This window comes from Lonchura striata, chromosome 14 (assembly GCF_046129695.1).
Source record: "Lonchura striata isolate bLonStr1 chromosome 14, bLonStr1.mat, whole genome shotgun sequence".
In the NCBI taxonomy this organism is placed as follows: domain Eukaryota; kingdom Metazoa; phylum Chordata; class Aves; order Passeriformes; family Estrildidae; genus Lonchura; species Lonchura striata.
Window position 1 is genome coordinate 7,544,561 of NC_134616.1, and position 19,721 is coordinate 7,564,281.

The 19,721-nt window shown below is 46.6% G+C and overlaps 2 protein-coding genes across 8 annotated transcripts in view; both read left to right on the forward strand.

The window, feature by feature from the left end:
* Nucleotides 1-7,986, forward strand: part of MBNL3 (muscleblind like splicing regulator 3) — an 86,767-nt gene extending 78,781 nt beyond the window's left edge. For 5 of the 7 annotated variants that reach the window (XM_021548437.3, XM_021548438.3, XM_077786507.1 and 2 more), the window contains 3 exons: nt 1,301-1,395; nt 2,816-2,889; nt 4,759-7,986. In XM_021548437.3, coding sequence (XP_021404112.1) covers nt 1,301-1,395; nt 2,816-2,872 — 152 coding nt within the window. In that variant the 3' untranslated portion in view covers nt 2,873-2,889; nt 4,759-7,986. The remainder of the gene's footprint in view (nt 1-1,300; nt 1,396-2,815; nt 2,890-4,758) is intronic. The other 2 variants (XR_002467117.3, XR_004148308.2) reach the window with 1 other exon arrangement.
* PLS3 (plastin 3) overlaps nt 1-19,721 on the forward strand; it is a 763,062-nt gene that overhangs the window by 562,396 nt on the left and 180,945 nt on the right. The gene's annotated exons all lie outside the window — the stretch shown is intronic.

A 19,721-nucleotide genomic window follows, 5' to 3' on the forward strand; every position in this document is an offset into this window, starting at 1 on the left:
TAGCAGCATCCAGGTGTGTGCCTGCTTTAGCCAGAGGAAGAGAGGCAGGAGCCCTGGTGGGGGGGTGCAAGGCTTTCCAAGAGCAGGTCTGGAAGCTCTGGCATGAATGGCTTAAACACTCTGCTCTTGAACCTGCCTATCCCTATAGTACAGGGAAGACACATCGTCTGGATGATAGGGAGCTGAGTCCCTCAATACACCTCTGCCTGTAGGAAACCCCAACCCACACGTTCCAACATCCCGTGGCCGGAGCATTCCCAGCCACAGGCACGCTCCTTCCCTGCTGGGGCTGGCCATGGCTGCTGGGATGGAGGGGAAGGCAAGTCTGCTTCCCCACTGCATGTTTGTGGGGATGGCTGGGCCTTCCAGTGAGCTCCTCGGCCCCACAAACCCCCCTCAGGTTTGGGGGGATGCCCGTGTGTGCACCAGAGCATCCCTTCCAGCACTGTGCTCTGCGGGACGTGCAGCTTCAGGAGGCTGCCTAGCTCCCTGCTGCCGTGTTGTACTTTTGGATGCTCTTCCTTCAAATTGTAGCTGTTCAGATGCATTTGTGTATTTTTCCCCTCTCTGTCCCTTCCCCTCTCCATCCCCCAACCCTGCAAGAGGGGAGTTTTGCCAAATCCTGTAGAATTAGGGTGGGAAGGAAGCATGCTGAATTTGTACGGAGAGAGCTCAGTCTGCCAGCCGCTCGTTTGCCGTGCCTCCAGCTCTGTCCCGTGCTAGAGAGAGGCGAGAAAACCTGGTGAAAGGGCTGCGGCAGCCGCTGCAAAGTGCATCATGTACCTCTGGTTGCTGGCGGGGGACGGGGTGGGGAGGGAAGGGGACAAGCTTTCCCAGGTGGGCGGGAGGGTGCGCTTGCCAAAATGTCCCCACCCAAAGGAACGTGCACTGGCTGTGTCTAACTCCCCACGGGTGCGAGCTGACGTGGGCTTTTGCTAGCACACCCATCCTCTCCCCCCTTTGGAAATTTGGCCCTCGGAGTCTAATACATCATTGTTCTGCTTATAAATGTACTAAGTGTTGAGAATGTTTTGGTTTTTTCCTTAATTATAATTGTAATTGGCTTTTCCCCTTCTCTCTTGTTTATTTTTTTTCCCAACGCTGTCTTGCTTTGCACTGTGATTGCATGCTGCGCCCCGATGTGTCCTTCATGACGATGTCACATGGCTTGTTGCTGTGATTCCTGCCACGCCCCCAAATCCACCACATGTTGCCATGGTTACATAAAACCAACCAAACAAACAAAATATATATACGCTCCACCCTCCTGTATGTCGCTTCCATGGTTCCCTTCCGAAAGTGCCCATGATGCACGGTGCTACGCCCACCACTGTGTCTGCAGCAACAACTCCTGCCACCAGCGTCCCCTTCGCTGCAACAGCTACCGCCAATCAGGTTTGGCCCTTTCAATGGCTTTCTTTCACGTGTTCAGATCTTGAGGACCGGGCGAGGGCTGGATCCCGTGCGGGGTCGAGCGCCGTCCCCGCTCGGCGCAGGCTGGGGCGCGCAGAGGCAGCGTGTGCGTGCGTGTGTGCGTGAGGCCGGGGTCCGAGAGGGGCCGTCCTGCCGCCTGCGGGGTGGGCGCAAGCCCGGCCGAGCGTAGGGATGGGCGATTGGCAGGGGCGCAGGCTCTCCTCCAAAAACACACCTCCCCCCGGGTCCTCCAAAAACGGGCGGTGAATCTCCCGAATGTAGAGTCACGCAAGACCCGCAGCACTTCTGCTTTCAGTCTCAAGCAGAAATACCACCCTGAGCATCCTTCCCTGTGGTATTTTGGCTTGTCCTCTCTGGACTGGAAAGTGGAAGTGGAAATACAAAGTGGCCTCCCCCCACCACAAAATTGGACTCTAAAAACTACCAAAAAATCTCCAAACAACCAAAAATCGGGGGTGAGACTGTGAAGTGTGAAGTTTTTTTTTTATGCCAATAGCATGTCACCCATCCCTACAGAGAGGACTCTGGATGTGCAGTACGTGCCATTGTAGCACTGCCATAAGTGTACAGGATTCCATGCATGTCTGCCGAGCCATAATTCTCTCCAAAACTTTCCTCTGAGGATACTGAGTGTGATGGCTGCTTCTGCACCAGTCCTAAACTGTATATGCACAACCTGTCCAAGTGATGCGTCCTGATAATTTGGTGTGACACAACTTCTCCCAGTTAGACATTTCAAACACTTCTTAAAAATTTTTCCCCCAGGACTAATTTTAGCATTTGTATTTGTCATGCTCTCGGGTTTAGAACTATTGCGAAGAAATTGGGGTATCACTTTGCTCTGTAGGAGGCTGTTATCCATGCTGAATGCCAGTAATATCTCTGGGGGCATCCTCTAGGCTTTTGCTGGTGTGAGGTCATGAGGATTTCAGTAGGAATTTTGCCTGCATAAGTCCTAGGCAGTGTTTTACTGCTTGCAGTCAGAATTGCCGGTCTTCTTCTGTGCTTTGTTGTTATTTTCAGGTAGAGCAGGTCTTACTCAGACTTGTATTGGTCATGAGAGGAAAGCAGAAATTCCTGTGCAGCGTTGCTCTGTGGCTGTGTGAGTCCTGATTGAGCCAGATAGTTTCAGGGCATTTCTGTTTTACTTGTAGTCTGTGGAATCAAAATCCCAGTAGAATCACCAGGTACTCCTCAAGGCATCAGTAGTGGTGCAGCTACATTGTACTTTAAGTGTAGCAAAATAAAGACTTGGGAGTGGATCCTGTTTCATAAGACACTGATGTACATATTAACCTGATACTGAATACAGAATGATCAGCCTGATCTCAAGGCAATGTTTTAATGTGTTGTGTTCTTTGTTTGTTCTTTTTTGCTGTAGATATCCCAGTTATCAGTAGATGAACTGAGTAGCAGCATGTTTGTTTCACAGATGTAGAAGTTCCCGATAGAACAGTAAGTTCCTTTTTGGTATTTCTCTTTATGGTGAATTGATTTGTACATGGGCACTGCATCCCCTAAACACGGGGCTGGCTCAGGCAGAGGGACTGAGCCCATGGGACCCCATTGGCTTCATGCTCTGCTGACCCAGCAGGAATTCATTCAGCTGCTGTGGCACAGACACAGACCAGCCCCGTGGTTTATAATGAATTTCCTGTGTCTCAAGTGCCTGTGTTGTGGTGGTCGCAGCCTCCCTGTGCATCCCCCAGTCCCACGGCTCTGTTTCCAGGTTGCTCTTGCCCTGCACAGCTCTCAGCTGCCTGCAGATGCCTCAGGGATTTGCAGTGTTGATGGCAAAGACTGCTCTGGTAATGAGTCAGCTGAAAAGGTGTAACTTCTCTTTTACTATTAGTGACATATTTTCTTTCCTGGGGTAAGCAGGATTGGGTCAGCAGCAGCTGCTGTGCCATCTGCAAGGCTGGCTTGATCTGGGCAGAACTCTGCTGGTCAGGTGCAGAGAGGGCCTGGCTCATGGTGGGCTGGAGACCAGAATGAATGTCATAAGCAACATAGTCTTCACCCCACCTGCAGATCCTGGGCTTCCCTAAGATGATAGTTTTCTCTGAGGGGAATGATGGAGGAATTTGTCCTTGGAGTTGCAGAGTACTATTTCACAGCCATAGCAGCGGTGTCATTTTTCCATTGCTTTTCTTTGTGAGTTTTAGCTGATGTTCATGAGCTAAAATCTCTGGGTAGTTTCAATTCTTGACTGTGTTTTTTTACCTCAAGAGAGTAAAGAGCAGTTCAGCCAATTCAATAAGAGGTCTTTCTCAAAGCAACCATTTAGTAATGCCAATATGCAAGTCCATTTTTTCCCTAGGTCATGTATTACAGGCAAGTCCTTAAATACTGGAAATTAATTTGGCAAGCAGTCCTGTAATGATATCTATTAGCAATCAACAGAAACTAATTTCTCAGTGGTGGCCCTTATCTCTGTTGACCTTAATTAAATACCATATGTATACATGACCTGCTAACTGTGTCTGTGGGCCCTGCTCATGAAGGGTGACACCAAACTTATCCACATTAGTGAAAATGTTCAGCTTACACTGTACTGCTGTTCCAAATGACAGACATGATATGTTAACCTGTTTCCATAAACCAGCCTGTTCTACCCAATAAGGAGATAATTTGATTGGAAGAGCTTCATCTTGAAGTCTTTAAGATAGTTTTCAGCCTTTTTTTCAGGAGACTTTCCTTCAGTGGGACTTTGATAGCTGAAACATTTGCTGCTCTGACAGATGTTTTTCTTTTCCTCCATGGCTGAAGTAGTCCTGGTAGACAGACTAGTTGGTCTAGCTCTGCAGGAGATAAGTTGTTCAGTCCTTCAGTGGAGGATTTTCATTAATACATCGCAAAGAGGCAATTTGCTCCGAGAAGAGGGTCTCCTGAGCACAGGGTTTCTGTGTCTGTGTTTTATCTCTGGGCTCAGTTGCCTAAATCCTTAGGATCAGATTTAATGTGACCATCTAAAGGAAACAAGAGCTAACACAGATCAGGGATTCCTTTGGCCTTGTCCTTAGCCACCCTCTACTTGCCATCCCATCCAAAAATCAATTTGTTCACCTCCCTCTTTCACTACTTGTCCTGTCATTGTGTGAAAGAGAGAGTCATAAGTGCGGATTTAAGAAGATGCCAAGTGTGTTACTGGCAATTTCTCCCCACATCAGAAAATTAATGGAATGAAATGGCTGTCTGCAATGCACTATTGACAATTTCTTTGACAACACATTGAGGATGTAAATGTATTAGAATGACTTTTAAAATATAGATGTGTTAACTTCTCACTATTTCTTTGTTGTTGTTTTTTTCTTTCCCCTGCAGCAGACCATGTTGAAATTCTGAACAGTAAAATTATGGAGCACCAGGACTTCTTGGTGGGAAGCTGCGCATGGCCTTTCTGTATATATTCCCCTCTTCCCTCTATCATTCTCTACCACCTCTACAGTAAGCCTGTTGCAGCCTACATGTTAACCAAAAACTGATCAATGGGAATGTCAAAAAAAAAAGAAAAAAAAAAGCACTATAGAAACAATTAACAAACAGCGCTCTGTTATATGAGATATACAAGTAGGAAATTATAATAGACTTTTATAACACATTACTTTAACACACTTAATCATTTTATGACTACCATCATGATAAGTGCATCTGCACAGCGGACTGTTGGTTTACTGTATACTATCGATGGATAAATGTTTGTCTTGTTTTTAAAGTGTTATCTTACTGTTTTGTTTACATCATAGTCTATTGATTTGTTTTAAAGTGTACATCATTATCAAGTATACTCAGTACCGTTTTTTCATTATTGTTATGTCTTAAGTTTTCATATACTGTAGGTTTTATGGGGTTTTGTTTGTTTTTTACTAAAAATGTTATTGTGGGAAACAGGAATTATGTGCTTGAAAAACACGACACAGAATGTTCTGCCCTTTGCTGGATTTTGCTGTTAATGTCAGCTTAAGTTGCTTATGTTAAATGCTCCTTTTATCATTTAAAACTTGCCTTCAGATAGTCTCCAAATTTTTAGAAGTGGTGTGAAAGGACAGTTGTCATTTTAGTCCAGTTCAGGGTTCTTCTTTCAATACAATGAGCTGATTCTGGAAACTTTTGGGGGAAAAAAAAAAAAAAAACCAACACAAAAGCCCAGGCTCAGTAAGGGGACAGGAACAATTTGCTTAGACAGGAGTAAGCATCAAGGGATTTCTGCAGCTCTGTTGTCCATTGAAGTGCATTCTCAGCTGCAAACGGCGCACAATCTCTCTCGCTGTTCTCATGGTGCAGTTGAAACAAACAACAAAAAGATGGTGGTGGAGTGAGACAGCTTCAGTTGGGCAAAAGCTCATTGCATTGGAGAGGAGCAGGTGCCAGCCGTTGGCTGGGGAGGGCCCGGGGCCGTGGCTCAGCCCAGGCTGGGTAGCACCGAGCTCTGGGGCTTGTCTCCACCAAGCATGCTGAAACATTTTGGCCTGAAATCTTATATGTGTCTCTTGTTGAAGTTTTGTCAGCATGCCCCATTTATTTAATCACTGTTTTCCATAAGTGGGTGATTATTTCCCCCCCACCTCCACCCCATGATCTGTGGCCCTTTAAAGCAAACACAGCAGTAGCGAAGCAGCAAAAAGTTCAGCATAAGCTTTCTGCTGAAGATAAACATTTGTCTTAATGGAGTTCCTGTCAGTCAGTGGATTTATTTTGGCACCTTCTACTTGATCAAGAGCAATGTTTGTTGCACAACAAGGGCTAGTTCTCAATACCTCCTTCTCATACGCACGAATAAAACCATTTCAGCCCGTGCACCCTGGACAGCCCCGCCTGTCATTATGCTGCATTGCTGAACAATCTGGCTGCAGAAATGCATTTTGGTTGAGGATACTGCTAAATTCGTCCCTATCATAGCTCTACAGTATCATTGGCATTATGGAAGAGGTGGATTTGCTGCTGTAAATCCACAAACTCCATGTAAGGAGAAAGAGAATCAAGCAAGAGGCCAGCTCACAGTGTCTGGAGGGGTGACCACCCCAAGCTCAGAGTAGTCCTGTAGAGTGCCAAATTCAGACAACCAGATTTTCTTCTCTTTTCCCAGTTCCTTGGCCTTGGTTGGATATTCTTTGCCCCCTCTCCTGCAGCATGAGCACAGTTAGTTTGCTAGATGTGTATCTCCATGGGCCACGAGTGATGGTGGCACACCCAGGGCACAGCCAGTGCACCCCAGGGCAGGCTCTGATCATCTGCCCGTGGAGACTCACTCATAGCACGAACCTGTGAGGAGCCCAGTGCAAGAAGGCCTGCAGGAATCTTTTTATTCAATTCAGCAGACTTTGAACCAAACCCTGATAGAAAGGAGAAAAAAGCATCCCCCCAAGACCTCCTTTATGGACCCTGAGTTTTGACAGTCGCTTGTGTCCATGGATGTTCCCCAGCCATCTGTGCTCACAAGCAGTGCCGTGGCCTGAAATCAGTGACTCTCATTTGTATTGGCAACCACATACCTGTTCTTTTCACCACTGTGTTTCTGTTTCCCAAAACCATAACATTGTTAGTGGAAAAAGTGGATTTGAGTACTTCCTGTTTGAAATTATTTGTGTATCAAAAATGGGTTTTGCACAACCTGTGCCAGTGCCTCAACAAAGAACAGAGCTGATCTTCTTAAGCCAGAAAGGATGCATTCAAGCTTGTATGGCTTTATGAGTTCAAGGAGGTTGAAATTTTTTCAGTGCTAAATGGATTTTTGTATATCTTGAAACTTTGATGTAACCTCCTATTTTATTTATCGACTTAAACATCTGGCATAGATGTGCATAGAATGTAAACCTAGAATACAGCTGTTTTCATGTCACATTTAAAGCACTGAAAAAAAAGGCGTTTAAGGATTATTTTTTATTAAAGAGGTCCAATGAGGGATGTTCAGGGTAGTTATATTAGGTGCCACAACAGTTTTTATATTGCTGGCAAATTTAGAGTTAATTTGTAAATGAGTTTAAGGAAAGAAAAGCTTGAAGCACTAAACTTCACCAAATTCAAAACAATCTCGGCAAAAATGCCATTTTGAGGTAGCACTATTTAAACTAGTTGTGCAATGACTTGCTCTAATTTTCTTTGTTCAAGAAAGAAAAGAAAAAAAACCAGTCGCCAGACTATAAATTTCCTAAATAGACTATTACAAAGTCACCGAGCTAGTTAGTGACTCTAAACAAATGTCATAAAAGCATGAATATCATCCTTTATTTGACAAGAGATGTATGTAAGTTTGTTTAAATCAATATAATTTTAGTGACATTTTTATAAGCTTCCCACTTTCCATGAACCTATATTTTTTATTTATCCAAAGTTATTTCTCTTTGTCCATTTCTCTCAGCCTTATGCAAACAATATGCAAGAAATGCTGAAACTTGGATAAAACGGGTCATGCAGAGGGAAAATGAAAGCTGAGATTGATCATTTTCACGAAAAAAGGTTGTTAGTAGTTTCAATAAAAAGTACTACTACTAAACTGTAACATAAGCAGACAATAAAAAGAGGGATTTAAAATAAAATGGATTCATAAAACTATTAAGATTATTTTTGTTAAATACAGTGTTTTTAGTAATTTGGAACATGATTTCACAATCAGCCGTGTTTTTTAGTTGGGAATTTTTAGCTGATGATTTTTGACTGTGTATTTTTGCATCGCAACGTTCTAGAAGCCGTTCCCTGCCCGGGCAGCCCGCGCGCGTTCCCGAGGCGCTTCTCCCCCGGCCGCCGCCCCGCTCCGCGCTCGGGATCCCCCGGGCTCGGCCGGGCCGGGGTCCCGCCGCCGCTCCCGCTGTCCCGGAGCGGGGACCCCGCGGAGCCGCCCCGGCCTCGGTGCGCGGGCGGCGGAGCGGGACGCGCTGTGCCCCTGGCCCGGCTCGAGTAGCTCTAGGACACGCCGGGTACACAGATTGAGAAACTGGAGTCCTCGTTTTGTTTATCCCTTGTACATTTCACAGACATGAGAATTGAAAAAGGTGAAATTTATGAGGAAAATCTAATTTCCCATTCCTGTTGAATGGATTTAGTTTGATATTGACCTGATTTTACCATGTGCCTGTTGAAGGCCTTAGAGTATATACTGTATGTTAAAGACTGTAATAACTTTAAAAAAAAAAAAATAGTTGATAGCCTAATCCAAATGTAAATAGAGCTACAACTCATTGTTACTAGGCTACAACGCATTAATTCATGTCATATATTTTCATTTCTCTACCATTAGTTTTTAAGGTTTTCATTATTGCTTTTTTTGATATCTTTAGTAACTAATGAATTTAATTTTGAAGGAGAGTTAGAGAAAGTTTAAAATTTTTAATACATGTATTCAGCCCATTTAGTTATATTCTAAACCAACACTGAAGCATGGTAAGGTATAGAATACAGTCCATAACTAGTTTGTATAGTTTACAGTTTAAGAACAAAATTAACTTTGTATGTAACTCCTACAATGATAGATTCATTGTTAACTAATTATATTAAGTTGTTGTTGCTATGGCAACAAAACTACAACATGGCTACCTTTGTATACATTATTTGTGAAATTTTCACATGTAAATTAAAAGTGATGTGTAACAGTATGAGCTTGTTAAAGGTACAGTTCGATACTGTCAGATAAAGATATGATTGAATATTTTTAAAATCCCAAAGTCCCATGTGAACGCTGAATTTGTGTCTTTAAAGTCACTTTTTCAGTCAAGAAGTTTACAACACATGGATTTAGAGTCAGGTTTTATAGCTTGTAGAAATTGTTGTGTGGCAAGGGTTATTCCACAGTATTTTCACTTCGGAAACACAGCAGCCTGTACTTACAACGTAGTGACTGGTCTTGCTTTCATTTCACATCCATTCACACGGTGGGAATTCAGAATTAATCAGTTTCAGTACTGTAGCTTTGCCTGCAATTTTCTTTTCTCCAGAAATTGAACACTCACATGATTACGTTACGATCAGGGCTAAATAATTAAGCATATAACTATTTTAATACTAATTTATATTAGCAAAAACTGTACATAAAAAAAAAATATTGTGGAATGACCCCGTAACAGTGTTGAAGATACAAATATGCTGCAGTTAAACTGATTCAGTTAGTGTACGAATGTGTGAGACACACCTTTTTTGCACTTATGTACATAGTCCACGAAAGAAATCCTTGGAACTTATTTTGAATATAAAAAGTCTGTAATAATACAGGAAAAGTTTGTAAAAGAGATAGGTATTACTAAGGCTTTGAAAAGGAGGAGTTTTTTGCTATAAAACTTATCTGAAAGCATGATGTTGCTTTGCTGTTGTAAAAGCTTTGTAGTTTGCCATAGCTTATTATACAGCAGACTGATAACAGGTCAGCTCCAACCTGCAGCACAGAGAATGGGAAACGGTGTGGAATTAATTAGTAAGGTCACTAGCAAAGATTCAAATTACTTTTTTTAATCAGCCTACATTTTCAAACACACCCCAGGTCATGTTTCTGATAGGTTGTGTTCTCGGTGAATCCTATTAGGACTGGTAGGTCCATGGCAGCACACACACATTTTTCCTAGCACCTAATCCTATTTCTGTCTGGAAGTGTTTATCTGTGGGAGGAGACTGTCATTGTGGCAAGTGTTTTAAATCCCAGAGTGAAATTGAAATGTCACAATTCTTGATTTATTTTTTTTTTAACCTTTTAGGGTAAGGTAACAAAATGGAAGGAGCTGGTGAGCCATAAATGGACAGGAATGGGTCGGAATTATCTGGGGCCAGTTCTTTCTGCTGTGTGGCAGCCGTGGTGTAATTTGAGAGGTGCGTGGTAGTGCTCCTGGGACAGGGAAGTGGAGGCTGGTGCCAGTGTGGCCAGCTGGGTGCTGCAGGCTGGGACTAACAAGCCCCTTTGAGCTGCCACCAAAGGAGAGCAAAGCTGTGGCCCCTCAGTGAGCAGCCTCTTGTTCCTTTTTGTGTTGGTACTGCTGGGACTCTGCAGTGCTGGGGGATTTTGGAACAGCTGAAGCTGAAGCGTGTTGACCCATTTATTTTTGATTGGAGCAAGTTTCGGTTCTTGTTGGATTTTTTTAAGTTTTTTTTTTTTTTTTTTTTTTTTTTTTAATTTTTTTTGCAAAACCCAAGCCCCAGTTGTGCTTAAGAAAAGTAACCTGAGTCTGGTCCGGACTCGAGCAGTGAGGCGAGTCCCCCAGAGCAGAACTGGTGGGAGGTGGCATCCGATGTGACTGTCACCCTTTGCTGGATGCCCCAGGGTTGGGGGCTGTTGCTGCCAAGCCCAAGAGCTGTTCCTTGGCCAGCATTCCTGACCCCTGGCAATGCCAGTTTGTGCCCAGCCAGCACCACGGGGCTGTGCAAGTGGTGGTTTGCTGAATTGGAACAGCCCCAGGGTCTTTAAAATGAGGAAAAATCAGATGTTGCTTCTCTCTCCGTGGTGTTATATAACAACCTAGATTTCAATACTAAATAATGAGCTAGTTCAAGCCACCACACGATTATGGCTTCCCTTTGCCATCATCAGTTTCTATAATCAAGTTCTTTCTCATTTCTAGGATTACGAGAGAAAAATGTTTTGCACTATGTGAAATGAATCATAGCTGGTCAAACTTTGTCGGGGTATGAGCATGATCGTGACAACACTGCTAAAATCTTTGCTAGTGATCTTTACTGACATCCTCTATCATCAAAAATAACTCTATATGCCTCTCAAAGGAGATATTTAAACATGCAAAAATAACACAACTGTTTAATAAAATGAAGTTATTTTTCCAAACACACAACAGAGAGAATTACCTGACACCGAATTACAAGGTTCCAGTTCTTTATTACTGTACACAGATGCTATTTGATAGTGGTGGAAGCCAAATGATTTTGTTGCCATGGCTTTTGTATCCTAGCAGATGAGGGGATGATAAGACCATTCTTAGATTGGATTATGGGATTTTTTTTTTCTTTCCAATTAGCTTTGTTTTAATTTTTTTTTTTTTTTTTAGATCATGAAAATGAACTGACTCCTCACCCTTTATTACATCACCTGACAAAAGATCACTATTTTTTTTTATAAACAGAGAATTGTATTTTAGGCAATCACTAAAATCAAAGAGAGAATGTTCTCCTAAATTGTCAATTTTTAATTTAAATATATAAAAACATTTATACTGTACTGTGTAAAGTAGATCTTTGAAGCACATTCTTCTTTTCATAGGTGTTTCTGGTAAAACAAAGTAAGGGAAACATTAGTTATCAATTTAATGGAATAGTTTAGAAAATATATACAAATGATTACACTTAGCCCTGTGGAATTGTAAGAAATTAAAATATCATTGGATCCAGACAGGCGTAGGTTAATGCAGTATTTCAGTTCCATAACAGGATAGTTCATTCCCTCAACTGCTACCAACAGGGTGTACGCTTTGAATTTATGTTTCTTTTTGCCACATTATATTGCTGTAGTGCTTGTACGTGCTTTAGAAATGTGCATAATGCTACTCATTTTAGTATGTTACTTCTATATTGTTATTGTTTATTTTTTGATCTTTTAATAAAGTGTATAAAATTCTTGGTTATGTTTTTTATGGATCCATATCTACACATTAATAGGAGTTTACTTTTAAAACTTTTCAAGTTCCAGTTTATTAGTCCCAAACTTCAAAGATTCTGATGTAAAAATAATAACTAATGAATTTGAATCAATGTTATATCTGAAGTGTAGATCAACAGAATAAATTTCTTTCCAGAAAATACCTTCAGTATTTTGAATTCTGTAGCCAGTGCCTCCTTTTTACTGGATGCATTTGGCCTGTCATTAAAGTTACTAACACAAGACAGACATTTGTATTTTAGAAAAATAAAAAGTAAAACTTTCCAGATGCTGCCTTTTGGTTTCTCTCATGCCTTAGACCTTCAGAGACACATGTGATGTGGTCTGCTTGGCTTGTGTTTTTCCATGTTTCCTTTCTGACCCTGTCTGTGATGTGATTAGAGAGGAGATCAGAGCTGTGCATTTGAAGATAACCATGAAGAATGAATCAACTCCCATTCAAAGGCTTGCAGCTTTTGTAGAACAGTGGCGTGTGTGTTAATTTTTCTTTCAGCATTTGTGTCAGATACCATTTTGAATGTCCCAGTGCAATAATACAGCAGTGAGCTCCCCTTTGGCAGCAGCCTGGGTTCCCCAGCTCTTTTCCAAGTGCCCAGCTCGTCCCAGGCTGCTCAGTCAGGCTCACGCCTCTGGCCAGCACCAACTGGGGCTGCCTCTCACCAAGGTCTGGAGCTGCCCTGGCTGAGCTGGGTCTAGGCTGCTGCAAGAGAAAATTGCTTCTTGATGAGCTTGTTTGCCACCTTGGTCATCACCTTGCCAATGGCACTGCGTCAGAGGGGCTCTTCCCTTAGACTGCCTTGCGGTCTGCACTTGCCCCATCAAGGCTGGAGGCAGCGGGCCAGGACGTGGCTGCGCCAGGCCACAGCGTCACTCAGCTCACGGGCAGCAGAGGACAACTTGGAGCCCCGAGGATGTGAGTAACTGCCCTGGTGACGTGCAAGGGTCACTGCAGCCTCGGCACCCGGGCACCGTGACGGGACACGGCGTGACGGGACACGGCGTGATGGGACATGGCATGATGGGACACGGTGTGATGGGACATAGTGTGATGGGACATGGCTGTGATGGGACACAGCGTGATGGGACACGGTGTGATGGGACATGGTGTGATGGGACACGGTGTGATGGGACACAGCGTGATGGGACACAGCGTGATGGGACATGGCGTGATGGGACATAGTGTGATGGGACACAGCGTGATGGGACACGGCCGTGATGGGCCATGGTGTGATGGGACACAGCATGATGTGACACGGCCGTGATGGGCCATGGTGTGATGGGTGAGCCTGGAGCGTGCAGCCAGAGGGGTCTGGTGCCAGCACAAGCCCCCTGACAGCAAGGGAGGGATCCTTGGCTGATTTCCCAAAGGAGTTTAAGAATCTGGGTTTTAGGATTTGGGGGAGAGATTAGGAGTTTGAGAATGTGTTTTAGGGGGTGTGGGTGCAGTACAGCTGCTCAGGGCAGGAGTGGTGGTGAGGAGACACTGCCAGGGGAGCTGGGCGGACACTGCTCCTCATCCTCAGTAGGACAAGCTGCTGACTTTGAGAACAGACAGACTGAGCCCAGCAAAAATTATGTAACTGCTGCTTTTTCATCAGCCTGTTCCCCTGACTTCTTTTTGCAGGTTAATTGACTCTATTTGTGTGTCAAGGCCACTTAGAGCTTTCTTCCATAAATGACTTCTGCCTCATCTGATGGCACAGTTAAATGACTGAATTGCTTCTAAAATCAAAAAAAGTGGAACTGAAACTTTTCTAGGCAGTTTATGTGGAAGCATGGGATCCTTCCTGAATGATTACTCATAATTTTTATTGCTAGCTTTGGTCTGGCTTTCTTTCTGTGCAGGATGGATATAGGAGCTTTCAAGTGATGCATTTTATGTAGATGTGGGATGGCTGGGCCTTGGCTGCCTGGAGACACCAGGTCTGCTCAGAAACCTCCCCATGGAGGAGGCTGGGGGTTGGAGCCTTACACTAGCAAATTTAGGGTAGTCCATCAACAAGAGACTTTAAATTGTGTTTTAAGGACAAACAGCGTCCTTGGGCCAAGGATGTGGAATTTTACCTGGGGCACATTTGCAGAAGTTACAGGAGGAGCTGCTGCAAACTGCTTTGTAGGTGGAATTGGATTAAAGGATCTGACCAAAATTATTCTTGATGCTCTATTTACAGCATGTGTCATTTTGAAGTCTTGCAGTACCTGGCCCATCTACTCTTTCATTGGGGCTTGTTTGTTCAGGAAAGTCAAGTTTCATACAAAAATATCTTTTAGCTCTTTGGCTATTGAAGCTTCAGTGGGGAACATGGGAAAAATTCAACTTTTCAAGACTTGCTCCATATTCAGATGGTCCAAACCAGTTTTTATTCAATCTGGCCTTAGTGCTGGATAAATAGATCAATTTGATCTATTTATTATGAGAAATAAGAGAATAGGGAATAGTTTGGCTAATCCCCAATGAGTTGTGGATCTAAAATATGCCTCCAACACAAGCAGCTTTTAGCTCTCCCTAGCAGGGGTTGTGTCAGAGTGCAGGGCAGTGTGAGGAGCAGCTTGCACCCTCTCACTTGTGCTCAGAGCTGTTACTGCAGACGATGGACTCAGGTGCCTCCTCCAGGCCAGGTGAGACATGCCTTGAGTACATCTGAGATGGCAGCACATGCCAGCAAAGAATCCCTGGGAGTGGGCTGGGAGGCCTCTGAGCTCTCTGTGGACAGGGAGACAGAAACAGCCACAGCCTGAAAGCCACAGGAACAGGCTTGGAGGAGAGCCACCCAGCTCTGATGGGTCCCAGCAAGGCCTGGCTCAGTCAGATGTTTGCTTTGCCCTTCCTTCCTTTTGCCTTTTTCAGGGTGGCGTTGCCAGTCTGTTTAGCAGCAATGCCCTGGCATCTGCCCCACTATTCCTACTGCCCTTCTCCTGGATGGAATGTGTAAATCCAGCCCTGAGGGGATGGCACTGTGACACCTCACCACCTGCCTGAGGAAGATCCCTGCTGCCAGGCAGGAGGCCCTGCTACGGTGCTGCTGCACCATTTCTCTCTTCACAGCCACAGCTGGGCTCCACAGAGGTATTTCTGCTTTGCTCCATGGTTCGTGTAAATGATTTGCTGGTAAATGTTATCAGAGCCTTCCCAAGGGAGCTGCTGCCTCCCACCCTCCCCTGTGTGCTCGGAGCCTGTGTCTGTAATCGACACAGTTCTGCTTTAATGCTTCACCAAGCCTCAGCCCATCTCCATGGCAGTGCTTCTGCTGCAGTTCCTGCACGTCCTGTGCTCCCCATGGCCATCAGGCTTCTCTGGCTGTGGCCCCCCTGCCCCACAGCCCTGCCAGCCCTCAGTTTTGCCCCCACACCTGCAGCACAGTGGCACCTGAATGTCTGGCAGGGCTCCCACTGGTGAGCAGCTCCTGGTGATCACATCAAGGGGGCTGGGGGTGTTTTGGGCTGCGTGTGGCTGTACCAAAGCAAAGGTGCTTGTGCTTTGTAAAGCTCCTGGAAAACTCTCATTGAAGAAAACTGTTTTGCTTTCCCCCACAGAAGCCTGGATCAAAGCCATCAGCCACTTGCCCTGTGGGGTGAGCCTGCCCGAGGGTCACACTCTGCCGTGCTAGTAAGGACACACAGGATATTCCCATCGCTGTTCTCAGAGCCATGTGTGGCTGTGCCCAGGCAGAGGAAATACAAAGGTAAGACCATGTATTCTCTGGGGTGCAGGGTGCTGGTGGCCACCCACACCCCACGACGTTGGGGTGTGCAGGAGCAGCAGGTGCTGGCTCAGCAGCTCCCCTGTCTGGAGCATCCCTTGTGCTTTGGAAGCTGGATGTGCCCAGTCCTACTGCCCTGGCCCCGTTGTGACCCTCAGGGAGGTTTGGGACAGGCAGGGCCCCAGCAGTGCTGGCAGCAGGAGGATGGGTGACGCACAGGTCACACATCACCATGCCACTTGTGCTATTGCATAAATCAAAGGGATTTGGGTGAGGGTAACGATGGCAACCTGGGGCTCTGAGCTGGGGAGGATGAGGCCTTGGAAGATTTTAATTTTCTACACTGAACAGTCCGAGGGTGGGGGCTGTGGCCACACTTGGACCAGTGGGGATAGACTGAGGGTAGCTCACGGTGAGGAGGGAGGTGGGCTGCAGTTCCCCCCACCAAGTTCTCGCCCCTCTGCCAGCTTTGCTCAATTATGGGAAATCCTTTAAGCTTTTGCATTAGTCCTGTATTTAGGTCTGCACTGTATTAGGGCTTGGCATAGGGAGCGCAGTGAGATTTCTCACTTAATAAAGAATGTTCTAAAGGCATTTGTCACCGTGCCCGCTGCTGGGAGCCAGCGCTCTGGGTAGGCAGGAGGTGCTGTGGGAGGTGAGGGAGCTGGGCTGGCTCCAAGGCCTGCTGTGCTTGGCCCTGGCCAGCTCCCATCTCTGCCCCTGTGCTCCCACACTGAACATTGGGACTCAGGGTCCTGGTCTGCCCCTATCATCACCCAGCCAGGGGCTACCTCAGGTTGTGCATCCCAGAGCTGCAGCTGGTGACCTCCCCACCCGTCTGCATCAGCCCAGCTGCTGGCAGAGCCCAGCCACCCTCCCGTGAGGCTGCAGGGCTGCTGTGCTGGCGGGAGGCCCATCCTGCTGGCAGTAAATGTGTCACAGGCAGTGCTCAGGGATCATGAGTCACGAACGCCCACCGCCAGCCAGCCTGGCCGGGCCTGGCACGGGGCTGCAGAGCAGGAGCTGGGAGAGATCTGCTGCCTCCTCCTCCTCTGCCTCTCCCACCTGCATCTTCCACAGGGCACCAAATGATAGGGGGTGGGAGCGCTTACCTGGGGCTGAAGTGACAATCAGCTTCCCTGGACCAGTGTGGGGATGTGATGTTCCCCCCACACCCCTGCTCACAGGTGTCTGACACTGCCACAGCTCTACCCCAGCTCCTGGACAGCTTGGCAAGGATGGGGCTGAGGGGGCTGCCTGTGGAAATGTGTGTCTCCTGGACTGTAAGTAGCTGAAGCTGGGGCTGGGCCAGCTCAGGGTGTGCTGCCGGGAGCCAGGAGGAGCCTCTGGACTCCCCTTTCAGTGTGGATTTTTCTTTTAATCTGGTAATTGCTGAGCCAACAGAGTATTAGATACAGATTTTGAGCCTGTGGTGATGGGCTGTGGCAAACAGCCCACACTCTTGTGAAGGGCAAAGCTCAACCCTTGGCTTGAGGGCAAGTGAGGAGCCTTCTCTCCCTGCTCAGCCTCCTGAGTGGCACTTCAGCACTTTAATCCTTGTCCCCAAACTCCAGTGCCTGCAGTTGTTGTGAGGGCCACAACCTGGAGAAAGCCAGGCTTCTGCATCACACCATGGCAGGAGAGAAGTTGTGCTGTGGCTCAAGTGACATCCCTGGGCAAGCCCAGTGTAAGTGCATGTGGCAGTCCCTTGCTGGGGGCTCAGCTGGGAGCCCTGGCAGCCTCTTCCCCTTTTCCTCAGACCTGCTGAGTGAGCAGGAAGAGCAAAATTTTGTGGGATTGTTGTGGATCTGCTGCTGAACCAGGCCCCAGAGCAAAAGCCTCTCCCAGAACCACCACTGGGTCTCCCAGGGAGGGCCCCAACCCCAGAGATAAATCATCAGACAGGGAAAGCTTTTATTTCCTTTGCCTTCTCCAAGGCCAGGCTTGATTATTCCTTTCAGCAACACAAAGTGCTAGAGAGGCTCAGCAGCCAGAGATCAATTTTCTCTGCTCTTGGTGTAATGTGTCTGTGCAGGGGGAAGTGGCTTTTTTCCTCCCCTTCCCATTGTGCTGAGACTTGCTGGGTGGCACCAGGGGCAGTGGCAGCTGCATTGCCAGAGGGAGGGTGGCAGGGAACGTGTGCCAGCTCTCACCTGGTGCTGTGCTGATGGAGGGTGTCAAAGCCTTTCACTCACAGCCATTGAAGAGCAAAGATATTGCTGGGAAAGAAATCCCAGCTTGTCTCAGTATCGCTCTGAGGCACAGTGCAGGGTGGGACTCTCCACTGCTGCCTCTGCTCCTGCTGTGACTTCCCTCTCATTCACCACAAAGCACTTGCTAATGGAGGATGACTTTCTTTCTAGGGAACATGCAAAAATTTGTCTCCACAGGAACAATATGCAAAGATCTCATGTTTAAGTGATTGGAACATAGTGGCAGTACAAGGTATGAAGTCTGAACACAAAGGGATTCAAGATGGTTCTCAATTATGCAGACAAGTTAAGGGAAAAAAAATTAGAGAATTTCAGAATTTTAAGAGGATGGGAAAGAATTTGGCATGGGATTAAATATTAGAGAAAATGTTAGACCAGCAAAAAAGCAGATGAGAAAAGCCTGAGGGGTGAGGCAGATGGACCAGAGCAAGGAAAGCTGTCAGCCCACAATACAAGGACTAACCAGGGGATGAGCCCTGGCACTGTCCACACAGCATCCCAAGTCCACATTCCCACACTGGAGCTGTGGCACAAGGCAGAGAGAAGAGCATCCTCTCCCTGGCACTGGCATGGCTGGACTTGCTCAGGGGCTGCTGACAGTGGGGTGTCCATGGCTGTGGATCCGTGAGGCAGTGAGCCCTCGCTGTGAGTGTGGCTCAGTCCATGCAGGGCTGTTTGTTGGTCCATCTGTGCAGGCATGGGAGGTGCTTGCCTGTTCCTGGAGGATGGGAGGGAGCACCAGCCTGGCAGAGCCACAGTTTGCTTCCACCAGCCACTGGTTTGGTCCTCTCCAGACTGTGCAAATTAGGAAACTCTTTGAAACACCAGTGTCACACTGCAATGCCAGGCAGCAGTCCTTTGCTTCTTTAAACAGAAATACAGCTGGGGTTTGGATCACCACCTTTTATCCACAAAATGCTCAAGCAAGTTCATAAATTGCAGAACAAAATACTAAAGACTGCAGGTAATTATGGCAGGGACCTCTGGAGTCTTCCCCAACACGAGGAGCCCCAGCAAAGCTGTCAATGGCTCCCACTGCTTCTGATCCTTCCTGGCAAATATTAATTTTGGTTTTTTTCAAGTTGAGAAATTAACTGCTCTGCAACCCCATCTAATTTGAATACTCTAATTAAGCAGTTTCGGTGCTTTTCTCCTCCCAGGACCTTCCCTGGCCAAGCACTTTAACCCCTTGGTTCCCAGGCTCCTGGAGCAGTCAGCCTCTGAGGTCTGCTGGTTTGGCTCCCTTGGATGATGATGATGGATGCCACATGTCATCCAGGCTGCAGCTCTCCAGGTTGTTATAATGACCCTTGCTGGCGTCTGGATTGTCTCCAAGCAGCCAGGTGTTCTTTCCAGGAGAGCTGACAGGCTCTGGTGAGGAGGACACCCAGCTTTGTCCCATTGGCCTCCCTTGACAGGGACGCTGATCGAGTGTCTCATAATGAGCTCGCCGTGTTCCTGCTCTGCAGACGGTTTGTTGGCTGCTGGCAAAGGCAGCCTGGGGAGAAGCTCGGCCTGGCTCCCACTGCCCATGGCTCTGCCACTGCACTGCTGTGGAAAGCCTTTCCCTCTGGCCTCAGGCTGATCTCTGGAGGCATCTCATCCCAGACGTGCAGGGAGGCCATTTGAGCACATGTGCCAGGAACAGGGGCTCTCTGCTGACGTGTTTGTGTGGCTGGAGAAAAGGGATGGATGGGAAAGTGAGTGTCCTCAGCATGGGGAACAGGACCAGGCCAGGACGATGGGCTGTGATATTCTGATTTGATATTCCATGGTTCCAAAATCAAG